At 39.3% G+C, this 14731-nt stretch overlaps 1 protein-coding gene across 1 annotated transcript in view; it reads right to left on the bottom strand.

Annotated features, from left to right (window-relative positions):
• c1qtnf12 (C1q and TNF related 12) overlaps positions 1-14731 on the bottom strand; it is a 38176-nt gene that overhangs the window by 17039 nt on the left and 6406 nt on the right. The window contains exon 2 of the mRNA XM_057829235.1: positions 221-325. Within this exon, the coding sequence (XP_057685218.1) occupies positions 221-325 (105 nt within the window). The remainder of the gene's footprint in view (positions 1-220; positions 326-14731) is intronic.

The raw sequence follows: 14731 nt of genomic DNA, 5'->3' as shown, positions 1-14731 counted from the left end.
TCCAATTCATTGAACTTGGGAGGTTTGGCTGTGGATGCCAATGTTTCAGTGCCATTGACTGTGTTAGACGTCCTATCCATTTTGAGTGGGATGTCAAATGTTCATTCGCCCCTTCCACTTAAAATGGATTGGTAGTCTCACACCATCAATGGCAGCCAATGAGGTAAATAAATGCACTATATTAAACAGTACAACACTGTTAGCCATCTTTTGGATTTACCAAAGGTCTTTTCCGTTTGCGACATTTCGCTGGGAAGTTGCCAACTGGGCGTTTGACAAAGTCCATCCATGATCCCAATGGATCCACTCTCTGGTTGTCAGAAATCTGCAACGAGAAGGCAAAATTGCCTTGGATTTGCAAAATAAGGAATAACAGTCTAAAAAAAGTGAAGGCTCAATGATGACAAAATAAATGAAACAATACAAATAAAAAGATTGAACTTGCCATTTATTTAAGACAGACACTAATGAAAGTTCATGTTAGTCAAAATTTCCAAGTCTGGGGAAATACATTTAAATATTAGATATTAGTTTGTCTTCATAAGTCATACATATGAGTATGATCAGTATGATATGATATGACTATGACCGTTAGCTTTATGCCCAGGCAAACATTCTTAACAGAATGTGTTCCTTCCACGTAAAAACATCACTGCTCAGGGCGTACTGCACACCCTTTTACACCGCTCAACTGTAGACCAGGTTCCTACCCAGATTGAAGACCGATATTAAATAAAAGTTGATTTTCAATCAAAATCATCGGTATAATTGACACAGAAATTTTCTATGTCAAGTGACGTTGAAACAACGTTGTTCTATGGTATGTCAGGCGATGGTTGGTTTAGCATTTTTATAGTTGATGAACTAATGTTGACAAATAGTTGATTTATGATTGACCAGGAAATATGACTGAAAAGTCATTTAATTATGGATGAGTGGGCGTTTTGGTCGAAAACAACATTGATGAGGTGTTGTTCCAATATTATGAATAATCGAAATGACGTTTAAGTTTTGTAAGGATTTCAACGTTGAAACAACATTAATTGAGGGTGCAAAAGTGAGGTTGATTCAATGAAATAAGATCGACAGCAGAACGTTGATCCAACATCTTCTGAACTTCGGTCTGCTATCTGAGTAGCTAGCAGAGGCTAAATGTAGCCTATGTTGATGCCTTGAGGCTGTTATTGCATGTGCCTCGATGGTACAGTGCCAGCCAATTATTTGTCAGTTCTGGGTTACCCACCTTTAAAGCGCTATTTAGAGATCTGATGTATAAGTTTATGTGTCAATTAAATGAGTCTGAAAATAATATTTTGATGAAAGTAACGGAACCTACAAATTGCTATAGATGTAGGTCAAGCATGTTGCGCCATTGACGTCAAAGCCTGTTTGTCATGCGGATAGTTTGTGCCTTTTTAATGATCTTTCTTTTCTAGTTTCTGTTTCTTCCTGTGTTTTCTTATGTCATTTTTCTGTTGGTTTGTGTGCTATGGACACCCTGTGTGATTCCTGAATAAAGGTCATATACTGGTCCTTCTCAAAAAATTAGCTTATCATGAAAATGTACTCTAAAGAAGCTATTAACCTAATCATCTGAATCAACGAATTAACTCAAAACCCCTGCGAAAAATTCCTGAGGCTTTTAAAAACTCCCAACCTGGATCATTACTCAAAACCGGAATCATGGGCAAGACTGCCGACCTGACTGCTGTCCAGAAGGCCATCATTGACACCCTCAAGCAAGAGGCTAAGACACAGAAATTTCTGAGCGAATAGGCTGTTCCCAGAGTGCTGTATTAAGGCACCTCAGTGGGAAGTCTGTGGGAAGGAAAACGTGTGGCAGGAAACGCTGCACAACCAGAAGAGATGAACGCACCCTGAAAAAGATTGTGGAGAAGGGCCGATTCCAGACCTTGGGGGACCTGCAGAAACAGTGGACTGAGTCTGGAGTAGAAACATCCAGTGCCACTGTGCACAGGCGTGTGCTGGAAATGGACTACAGGTGCTGCATTCCCCAGGTAAAGCCACTTTTGAACCCGAAACAGCGGCAGAAGCGCCTGACCTGGGCTACAGAGAAGCAGCACTGGACTGTTGCTCAGTGGTCCAAAGTACTTTTTTCAGATGAAAGCAAATTTTGCATGTCATTCGGAAATCAAGGTGCCAGAGTTTGGAGGAAGACTGGGGAGAAGAAAATGCCAAACTGCCTGAGGTCCAGTGTCAAGTACCCACAGTCAGTGATGGTCTGGGGTGCCATGTCAGCTGCTGGTGTTGGTCTATTGTGTTTTATCAAGGGCAGGGTCAATGCAGCTAGCTATCAGGAGATTTTGGAGCACTTCATGCTTCCATCTGCTGAAAAGCTTTATGGAGATGAAGATTTCATTTTTCAGCACGACCTGGCACCTGCTCACAGTGCCAAAACCTCTGGTAAATGGCTTACTGACCATGGCATTACTGTGCTCAATTGGCCTGCCAACTCTCCTGACCTGGACCCCATAGAGAATCTGTGGGAGATTGTGAAGAGGAAGTTGAGAGACACCAGACTCAACATTGTGGATGAGCTTAAGGCCGCTATCGAAGCATCCTGGGCCTCCATAACACCTCAGCAGTGCCACAGGCTGATTGCCTCCATGCTACGCTGCATTGCAGCAATCATTTCTGCAAAAGGATTCCCAACCAAGTATTGAGTGCATAGCTGATATAATTAATTGAAGATTGACTTTTTTGTATTAAAAAAACACTTTTTTGTATAGGTCAGATGAAATATGCTAATTTTTTAAGATACAGCTTTTTTATTTTTCTTGACTTTTTTTGCCAAAATCATCAATATTAAAACAATAAAAGGCTTGAACGACTTCAATTGTGTGTCATGGATCTAAAATATATGAAAGTCTAATGTTTATCAGTACATTACAGAAAATAATAAACTTTATCACAAAATGCTAATTTTTTGAGAAGGACTAGTATATGAAATTGGTCTATCAGCAATCCAGACCCGTCCCCAATTAAAAATGTTTGGGTTGTCATAAAATGTAAAACACGAAAATGAGACCTCAGTCTGTTGAGAAAATCAAATTGGATATTTGGCAAGAATTTCACCAACAAAGCTTCAGCAGTTAGTGTATTCAGTTCGCGAACACTTATTGAGTGGAAAGGTGATGTAACATAGAGGTAAACACTCTGAATCAATCAATTACTGTAATCCAAATTTTGTCCCTCCAAACATTTCACTCAGGTCCCATGTCAGAACTAATTGGCCAAACAGCTTCAGACAAATGTAAACAAAGTGAAAGATTTCTAAACATGTGGAATGTTCCTTAAGCAAGCTGGTGAAAAATGATTTTGCAACACTTGTATGTGAAGACTGTCAACACTCTTTAATAATAACATAACAACGCATTGTGATAATAAGTACTGTATGCCCAGGCTCCGTATGATTTAATATTGTTAGTCTCTTTGAAAATTTTGGCCTTATCTGAAACAACTCACTTATAATAAGTTACTGTTGGGCCCTCCAGAGATGATATGTTCCAAGATATCTGGACACAACATTTTCATGCATTTCACTGTGCATTTTGATTTATGTCAAATGAGAGCCTGAATGAATTCCAATCGCATCAATCTTAAGCGGCCTTTCACCAAATGTCAAGAGCTTGCAGCCGGGATAGATGAGGAGATAAAGACAAGTCATGAAAGGTAAGTCCTCTGAAATGGAATTTGTTTAGGTTTGGCAATGGGACGCAGATCACTTATCTGCAAAACCAACACAACATTTTTTTTCACTGTACAAGACCTGCCTCTTGTTCCACTGCAATAAAAAAAAGTGGCGTCTTGTTTGCCTTCTCAAAGTGCTGGAACCAAAACATTTTTTCCCCTCAAATATTTGGAGTTTCTCTTCTGTCTGACGGCAGACTAAATAAACAAGTTAACATGTTGGATTTTCTACTGTTTTTGTTGTGCTTCTGAGGCTGGGAAAAACACAAAAGCCATGAAAATTTGAATTTATGAGACTACTTTTCCGGCACCCAATACAGTTGCCGTAAAACCACAGCCTCATGTTAAATTCCCACTTAAAGTTTTTAAAAATGAGAACAAATTGGAATGTATATTGAATTTGTTTCTGTTAGGATGTTTTTTTTAGTAGATAGCGCTGACATTTAGAAAAAAAAAACCTTAAAAAGTAACTGCTACAAATGATAAAATGGTACTCGCTTTTTTAAACAGCTGTTACTAATACTTTTACTGTACGTGAGTGTGTAGGTGTGTTTCTGTGTGTGATAATCAAAGTTCAATGATTATAAATTACGTCTTTTTCTTAAACACAGGGTCAATCTCCCAAATGAACCACAAATACGCGACTCGCTCCTTAAATGTCTCATCAGCCTAGATAAGCACACCTGAATGGTGCAGATGCCCTTTACTAACTAACCCAGAACCTACAGGCAACAATAAGTCCGCAATTAATTAATCTCATTAATCAGCCCTAAGACAAAAAAAATTGATGTGTATATATTTCCAGAACATATCCACCAAATTTCATTCTTATCCATCCAAGAATAATGGAGTAGTAATTTTAGTTTTCTTTATTCAGTTGTTGTTCAATAACAACAAGAAAGCGAGTAAGACCTTGAGTCCTCCCTTATGGCTGTCTAAAACAACATATTTATTTATCTATTAATTTTTTAATTGAATGATCCCAAAATAATCTTTATAAACCTGTAATCGTTCTGTTTGATTAACATTTGCCTTTAAGTGTTTGTTGTTTTTGTTCTTGTTTTAAATCCAAATGTCTTAGTTACGGTCTACGGTTAGTTTGATGATTTAAGGTCATTCAGGTATATCAACCAGGTATATCAACCCGGAGTCTGAGAAACAGTTGCCCCAAATTCCAAAATAAAACCTTCAGATTTGTCATTTGTTCATGTTGTAAAGCAGGCATATCAATCATTGCTGCGGTGGCTTAGCTAACATACAAAAAAAAAAAAAAAAAAACTGCATATCATTAACAGGAATCCACCCTGAGCTCATTATCCTCTTTAAAACACACAAAAAGGCACACCTACCCTTACACACAACTACACATACTTGTAATTAAACTATTAAAGCTTAACCCCTCAGGGATTTTCTGTGCTCAAGAATGAATGCCAACAGCCAAGGTAATTACCTTCATTTATGAGCTTAACATCACAATTATTTCTGTATAGATAATTGAATCTTACAGAATGATAAATATCAACTTCCATTACAATGTTTTCCCTTGTATAGCTTTGAATTGTTGGAGTTTTGATTAACTAGTAGTGGGGTGGGGTGTGTGGCGGTGGTGAATGTATCTTAACCCTGGATAGGGCACTCATTTCACTTAGTGGCTGCCATTGAAGGTTCCAGACGTGCAATCAATTTTATATTGGAACGACTGATAGCCATTCTCCTAGTTTTAATAAGTTTTTACAATGAGTTAAATACAATGATTTTTATTTTTAAATGAACCTTAGAGTGCTATTGGGGCCATAACCAGAGTGTATTTCTCTTTGTATTCAATTTAATTATATGAACTTAGCTTTTATTACCATTTTATTAATTCATAATTCATATAAAAATATCTTAAAACTAATGATTAATAAATATAGAACATGGTTACTATGATCTGTAGCTGATGCTAAAACATCCTTACGAGCTAACACACCAAATTGTGCCCCTGTGCAGAGCGTTTAGGGACAACATTGGAAAAAAACAGTGTTCAACAAATTCAACCAGTAAACCTCAGAACACACACAACGAGGCATATGCCGGTATGATATTTTGACGGTTTGATAACCTTAAGCCAAAATACCACGGTTTCATGGTATTGCAATTACAGCTCTAAAATGTGTTACTTTGAGATATCTGTGTCTAAAAAACAAACAAACAAACAAACAAACAAACAAACAAAAACATTTTTTTTCCCATTGATCAGGATTGTTATTTTTCAAAACATTAGCAAATTGGAACATAAGCATAATGATAAAGTTAAAATAAATGCAATCCTTTAGTTGAACCTAAAACCACAGCCACAGCTCAACCTTATTACCATCAGAACAAAAATAATTGAATTATTTTCCATAAAAAGCATGTATTTGTGAACTGTATCATGTTTACATTATACACACACTCTCTTTCTCAACACAGACAGTTGCCAAAGAGAAAAAAAAACATATTTTACCACGGCTAAACGTTCATGACAGTGTTTAGTAATTATATTGGAGGTATTGCCTCCTCGGCAGCCACCCTCTGCAAACATGTTTTACATGTCGGTTGGCCCGCCTCCTCTAAGCTGCGGACGTCTGTAACCTTTCTGTAGCCAAAGTATTCCCATATCAGGGATTTCGTTTTCTTCGATGGAGGAAAAAATTATGGAGTTTCACCTCCTCCAGCCACCGTGTAGCACAGCTGACTCACTAACACTGAACAACAACAGGTGGGGGAGGGTTGAACATTACAGCTGCAAGCGAGGGATTTCTCCATGCATTTTTGGTACATAAAAGAATAGCTAATACCCTCGGGACGGTTTGACGACAAACTTTTGCGGTTTTGAAACCTTGACATTTTCATACTACGGTATACCTTGAAACTGGTAATTGGCACATGTCTACATGCAACTTGGTTGGTACGACACATAAAGATTTGCTGTTCACACATGTGCTGGCCACAGTGCGTCAGAAACACCATTTCAAACATGAAGAAGCTTTTAACATTGCAGCATAGCACAGTTAGGCTAATATAGCAAAAAATAGCAGGGGTTAATTTGTGCCAGATCCTGCCAGAACAAGATCCGGCACCTCTTGATTTTGGCCTCCCTGTGTTCCAGGACTTATTTGGGCAGATCTGGAACCTCTCGTGTACAGAAAATAATACTAATATAAAAACGTTTTTAAAAAATGTATCGTAATAGCCCCGAATGGGGGGAAAGGAGAGGAGTCATTGATGCCTTTCTCCACTTTATTGTGGTAACCATAAAAAAAGAATAAACAAAATACTAGCGGACTGCCGCTATATTCGACCGCTACCTTTTGCTTCTCGCCAGTCTCCCCCTCGCTTCCTACTACCTCACAGCTCTCCAGTCCCATCATCTCTTAAAGGGACCATACATAGTTACGGACATTACAGTATAAAATAAAATAATAATATGCATAAATTCATTTAAAGGACAAATCCCAAGAATTGCATGTTGTTTATAAAAAATTAACGTAATTTGAAAGAGTCGGAGATTTGTTGATGCACTGAAAAGCTGGACCAACAAATCACCCCGACATAAAAAATTTTTAAAAAACCTTTGATTTGCGGCATCGAAGTAGCTAGCAGCAAGGATCAAACGGTATTTCAACATGCCAAAAAGACAGTTGCATTTACTGTCTTTTTTCAAAAAGAAGGAAGATGGTTCAAAACGAGTCAGAAAAGTAACAACCGGCAATGAGGGCAGCTGCAGGGATCATGCTCACGGGCGGGACCAGGTGCAGCAGGGGGCTAGCGCCGCAGCAGCTAGCCAGGTTCACGGACAGCCAGCCAAGCCAGGGCAGGAGGCTGCTACCGTGGCAGCAGCTGGTCAGGTTCCGCGCCACCCGGAGTGGGGGCCAGCTACAGCGCCAGCTTTCAGCCAGGTGGACCACCAACAGCCGGAGTAACAGGCCAGGACCCTTATGGGAAATTCGGGTTTGGGCTGCACAATTTGTAAGGCGGTAGGAACTCTGGGGCCAGAGAGCACGGGGTGGATGAAACTTTTAAAAGAATGGGTTTGTGTTATTTATTGTAATCTTTGATTTTTTTTTTTTTTTTTTATGTTTTACAAGTTAGACTGTACGTTACTAAAACTCCCACATGTGGTTATGAGGGCAATTGCCCTTGCTGTGCAGAGTATAGCCTAAATAATTGAAAATTGTTGTCATAACATTTGTACCATGGATATTATCTGAAATTGAGGCTTGTAAGTCCCATAGCATGGCATGTGAGCATTTGCGTGTTTTTTTCAGCACCATTTTCTGCTTATGTTCCGGGACCTGTGCCCGTCTCGTCATCCCTGCACTGTCATATGTACTTTGCGTTCCGGCACCTTATGATTTTCAAATTGAGCACTGAAAGCAAGCCCTGCCAGTTATTGGAAATGCATAAAAATTTTGGGGGGGGGGGGGTTGTCATTTATTTTTTTAGCTTGCTGAATGTAACTCAAAGTTAATTGCGATTGCTTTTTTCTTGTAGCATGCGTGCAAATGGTGGAAAGGAGGGGCAACAATTCTTTCTATGTTGTTTTAACTGTACGTTGATTGGTCTGATGTTTTCAAGTGGGGACCGGGTGGGCAATGGTACCAGTTTGACATCTGACAAAGAACACCGGGGCCCTTCTTTGATCACTACCAACGCATAAGTGTCTGGAAGTGGCCTCGTCTGTCAGCGGCCCAAACTGAGAGAACATGCCACATCGTCTGAAAGAAGATGATATCTTCTCAACTGGGGGAACAACATAGTTGTCGTAAACATTGAAAATGATCCGTGTAAAGGATGTGAATTAATACAACTGAATCAGCAGACACTGCTGTGCTGTTGTATTTATAACACTCATATTACTTAAAGGACTCACACTTTCACACTTTAAAGTCACATGCTTATGATAAAACTGACTAACTGATAAAAATGCCTGCATGCCAGTACAAAGACATACAAACATATATTGGACTCCATCACAAGCTTCTGCTACATTTTTCTGTGATTTTTTAATTAATTTTACAAGTGCTTGAGCACAAGTTGGTGCAATGAGGCAGAGAGCAGTGTTTCGTTACTGATTAAAAACAAGAAGGAAAAAAAAGAAAGAAAACTGTTGCCCAGGCAGGGTTAAGGCTGGGTAGACAGGATGATGAAGAGCCTTGTAATCCTCTTGTTATTTTCCATGCCTATGCTGCTCCCTGTGCAGTCATCCATGCATGGTTGGATGAGGATCACAGTGCTCCCATCACAAACTGAGAGGCAGGGATCCCGAGAGGATAAGAGCATCCCGCTATCCTGAGTTCATCCAATTTGCTGACAGGAGGCAAATTATCTTCTAGACGTATCCTGTTGTTAATGTTTGTCAGTACTGATTTTGTCCAAAGAAAACCAAACACAGTAGAAGTTATGAAGTCAAATCCTCCTGAAGTCACACAAATCGAAATTTGAACCATATCTTCCGGCAAAATACACCTCTGACGTCACACAAATATTCAATACAATGCTTATCTAAAAAAAAAACTCAGTCTAGCATGTACAAATGGTTGCCTTTGTAACCTTTTCGCAACATTTATTAACCAGTGTCAACACTGCGCATTAGGAGAAGAATTTGAGAGGTCTCTACAAAGTAAGCTACATAAAGCATGCAGACTCAAATTTAAAGCAGCAACACTCCAGCTTCACCTTTGGTATCAGCGTTAAGACTGCAATCAGTAAGTTTTGAACAAGAGTGTGTCTGCTAGCGGTTGATGCAAATTGTCACAAAGACATCAGCGAGGATGAGAGAGGAAACAAAGCCTCACCTAAGGCTAAATCCAGCCATTTATCAACACACCGTGTGTGATGATTGACTTGACTCACCAATTACAGCCATTGCGGATTGCTTGGAGCTCTCAACAATGACAGATTGCTCTCATCTTTTGTTTAGACAGCAATGAGGCTTATATTCTCTTGAAGAGTTTAAATAGGGACAAGTAGTAGGTATCACGTAGGATTGCATTTTTTTAAAATGTATAATTAGTCCCTATGGTACTATTGTGATTATTATATTTTTAAATGGAATGGTTACCCATTTCTAGCAGCCCACACGCAGGATTGGTCATCCTGAAAGTGTTCCCAGTTGGCATGAGGGGGCTAAAATGTAAATGCACAGTGTAAATATTAGGCTGGTTTGACGACACACATTTCATGCCAGGACGCCCCTACCAGACAAGTTGTTTTTCTTGCCATGTGTCGAGCGATAAACTTACTGAATAAGCAGTCTGAGCTGTTCAAGGCACACTTTTTTGAAGAAAAGTGTCAAGAGCAGCTTTGCTCACAAAGTTGAGCTAGCGTTATTATTTTTTTTTGCCACTACCAAGCAAGAAGTGAAGGTTGGCATCAGCGGTGTTATCATTTGGTAAAGGCCCTCTTGTAGTGTAAAACTGACTCTTTAGCAGACGTTTTACATGAAAACAGCCATTTATTCATTCATCTTCCATGCCAATCTTGGAGAAAAAATGTTTTGAAAGGTTTTATAGGTAGGCGAGTGTTTGTTGCTGCCAATTAGGCATGTGCCGGTATGAGATTTTGACGGTATGATAACCGTGAGCAAAAATAGCACGGTTTCACGGTATCACAGTATTGCAATTATAGCTACAAAATGTGTTGTGTTATTTTGAGATGTATGGGTTAAAAAAATAACTTTTTTCCATTGAACAGGATGTTTTTTGTTTTTTTTTCAGAGCAAAGTTGCAAATTGGAACATGAATATATTGTTAAAATAAATAATCAATAAACAAAACAAATATTTTAAATAAAATTAAAATATAACTTATAGACTATACCCACAGCCACAGCTCAAGTTGCTCAAGATTAGAGCAAGAACAAAATACGTTCTATAAAAAAGTAAAAACACTTCTGAATAAAACTTTTAAAAATTTATACTGCATCACTTTTTTTTGAGGGTGGAAAAGCTCAAGTGAAGTTTTGCCAATTTCAGCCACTGTGTCAAATCTATTCTACATGATGTCATGCCTTTGTGTTAAAAAGAACATAAAGAATTCATAAGTTAATAAGTTAGTTAAAAATGTACAAGTTAGTATAAATTAGTTAAAAATGTAAACGTTAAAATGTAAATATTGTTGTGGAAAGGTTTCATCTAAAAAAAAAAAAATTGGGAGTGAGACCTCTCCTTGAGCTAACGAATGTGGATTTGTGCTTAGGGCAAGATCATCTTTCGCAATTAACGATCTTTGATGCTATCCCTAACCCTAACACTCGAAGAAGTTGCTCTCCCAGCTAAGCCTAGGCTAACATTCATCTATGTAAGCTTTTAGTTAGTGTGTATATCGAATTTGAAAGGAAAATGTGTGTTTTGTTTTTGGCGAACTTTTCCATGGTGCTAATCTGTTGGAGCTGTTGGAAAAATACAATTGTACGACGTTTTAAATTGATTTATTTTGTATATTACACTTACCACGATTTGAAAGCTCAATAAATTGAAGAAAAGAACGCCTTATGTTTGGAGTATTTATTTTTGGGTTCGCTGGCTGTCTAGCCGATAGCATCACTTTCACACACACAAACAAACGGGAGGGGGTGAGCGCTGCCGCGCCACGCCACTTCTGGCTGCATTTTTGACACATGAAAAATGGCGAGTACCGTACTACGGTCTGACGGAAAATTTTAGTGGTTTTGAAACCGCGACGTTTTCACACCACGGTAAACCGTGAAACCTGTGACCGGCACATGCCTACTGCCAATGAGTTAATTTTAAAGATACACGATAATATCGGTTACCGATAATTATCGGCCGATAATGGCCATTATGACATCATACAGAGATAATCCAGATTTTTAAAAAAAAAAATTCTACCAATAATGCAATCCGATAATTATATACCGGTACTTGATTTAGCCTCCAAATGTGCGCAACCGAAGAATTCCGCACCGCTGCCTACTCAACCCCTCCCCTCTCTGAAGCCCCTGAGGGAGGAGGGGTTGAGGAGGCGGAGTTGTATATTATGGCGGCTGTGACTAAACGACGCTCTCGCCATGTGCAAAACATGCACTGCAGAAGTTTCACGAGGCGGAAAAAAAGCGTCCTCATTCAGCCCAAAGCGGGTGGTAAACTCTATCTACTGCTAAACACCGGCACCAATAGTCGACAAGTAGCCATCTTCCGACGGAGCCCGCCGCTCTGGCCAGTCCTTGCAGGCCGCCACCTCGCCCTAGGCAGGGCGGGTTTCTCGAGCGTTCCCCCACACCGTGTGGGACGCGAGGCGTGTGCCTCCATCCAGAGCAGAGCCAGGCCCTGAATATGCCGCGGCGAGCCGGCCGGGGCGGGCGGATATCTGTTACGAACGTAGCTGCCGCCGCCACTCCAGTTCCACTCATCGAGCCAGACAGAAGCCTGGCGCGGGAACCTATTTGGCGGCTGGGTGGACTAAAGGGCACAGGCGGGAGGAGATTTTTTTTTTACACCAGGATAAATCCAGCCATGCTGCCATTATTTTCGGCCTAACAAAACTCAGGCATACGCACAGGGATACAAGCTCCAACTCCGGCCGAATAATACTGCCGTGTATCAGCTGAGCTGCCGTAAAGCAAGTGTCGTAAGTGTCGCAAATGTAAACAAAGTGCTGTACAATGGATACATGACATCTCCCTCTTTTGAGTTAATCATTTTCACAGTGTGCAACAAAGTACATAACATTAGCAATCACTTTTCAAATTATTTAACTTATTTGTCTGCTCAGTTACAGTCACAGTAGATAATCAAAACTTACTGGCACTCATTAACACTTCTCAATTAAAAAAATGCTTTTAAATAATGTTTTGAACCATACCTATTCTTGAATAAAGAACATTTCTGACAAACAAGTTTTTTTAGGATTAAGTATAATAATTTATTGCTTAAAATCAGGCTGTTAAGCTTATTTTCAGCTAGCTATTTTTCTTCTAAGAAATCTGAGTGAAATACACTTGAAGCGCTGGCAGATAATTTCACTTATTTCCAATAGATTCACACTTAAAATTGACTAGTTTTAAGGAGGTGTGTTTTTGTAGTGTAGTAATGTTATACAGTGGGGCAAATAAGTATTTCGTCAACCACTAATTGTGCAAGTTCTCCCACTTGAAAATATTAGAGAGGCCTGTAATTGTCAACATGGGTAAACCTTAACCATGAGAGGTAGAATGTGGAAAAAAAAAAAAAAAATCACTTTGTTTGATTTTTAAAGAATTTATTTGGAAATCATGGTGGAAAATAAGTATTTGGTCAATACCAAAAGTTTGTTGGCAATAATGGAGGCCAAACGTTTTCTGTTTCTCTTCACGAGCTTTTCACACACTGTTGCTGGTATTTTGGCCTAGTCCTCCATGCAGATCTCCTCTAGAGCAGTGATGTTTTGGGGCTGTCATTGGGCAACACGGACTTTCAACTCCCTCCATAGATTTTCTATGGGGTTTAGATCTGGAGACTGGCTAGGCCACTCCAGGACCTTGAAATGCTTCTTACGAAGCCACTCCTTTGTTGCCCTGGCTGTGTGTTTGGGATCATTGTCATGCTGATAGACCCACCCACGTCTCATATTCAATGCCCTTGCTGATGGAAGGAGATTTTCACTCAAAATCTCTCGATACATGGCCCCATTCATTTTTTCTTTATGCAAGATCAGTTGTCCGGGTCCCTTTGCAGAAAACCAGCCCCAAAGCATGATGTTTCCACCCCCATGCTTCACAGTGGGTATGGTGCAATTCAGTATTCTTTCTCCTCCAAACAGGAGAACCTGTGTTTTTACCAAAAAGTTCTATTTTGGTTTCATCTGACCATAACACATTCTCCCAGTCCTCTTCCGGATCCTCCAAATGCTCTCTAGCGAACCGCAGACGGGCCTGGACGTGTACTTTCTTTAGCAGGGGGACATGTCTGGCAGTGCAGGATTTGAGTGCCTGGCGGTGCATTGTGTTACTGATAGTAGCCTTTGTTACTGTGGTCCCAGTGCTCCGTAGGTCATTCAATAAGTCCCCCCGTGTGGTTCTGGGATTTTTGCTCACCATTCTTTTCATCATTTTGACGCCACGAGGTGAGGAGGGAGTTCAAAGTCCGTGTTGCCCAATGACAGCCGCAAAACATCACTGCTCTAGAGGAGATCTTCATGGAGGAATGGGCCAAAATACCAGCAACATTGTATGAAAAGCTTGTGAAGAGTTACAGAAAATGTTTGGTCTCCATTATTGCCAACATAGGGTACATAACACAGTATTGTGATGAACTATTGGTATTGACCAAATACTTATTTTCCACCATGATTTGCAAATAAATTCTTTAAAAATCAAACAATGTGATTTTCTGTTTTTTTTTTTTCACATTCTGTCTCTCATGGCTGAGATTCACACATGTTGACAGTTACAGGCCTCTCTAATATTTTGGTTGACTAAATACTTATTTGCCCTACTGTATATGTTAGGAATGGCTTACTTTCAAAAGCATTTTTGTGCAACTTAGGTATTTACTCTGTAAGTAATTGTTGCCAAAAGTTTACCATTACACAATGTCAGACAATCTGTCATTATTTATATGTTGAATTTACTATTTGTTCACATTCAATGTTGAAAAAAGAGCAATAAATTATATTTTTGCACAGTAATATTTTCTCTTGTGCATACTTTAAAATTTTACATAAATGTTATAATAGAATTATCGGCTTGACATTATCGGTTATCGGTTGGAATGAGGAGGAAATTATCGGTTATCGGTTAAAAAAAATGCATTATCGCTCATCACTAGTTAATTTGGTTAGTTTTTAACATTTCAACAACAGCGCTGTTTTCGAACCTTCCACTGAGACATAATTTAATTCGTTATGCAATTTAATCTTTTTTTTTTTTTTTTTTTTTTTTTAATGATTACGTTTACTCTAATTGTGGGAGCTGTTAGTCAGAAGGGACAAAGGAGGATTTGAAGGGGGATCTAATCCTAACCTAGGTGTTCTCTTTCAGTATCCATTAGAGTTTAGTG

This window comes from Corythoichthys intestinalis, chromosome 2 (genome assembly GCF_030265065.1).
Source record: "Corythoichthys intestinalis isolate RoL2023-P3 chromosome 2, ASM3026506v1, whole genome shotgun sequence".
Lineage (NCBI taxonomy): Eukaryota > Metazoa > Chordata > Actinopteri > Syngnathiformes > Syngnathidae > Corythoichthys > Corythoichthys intestinalis.
The sequence above is the reverse complement of the archived record's forward strand: the minus strand, read 5'-3'. Positions and strand labels throughout refer to the sequence as shown.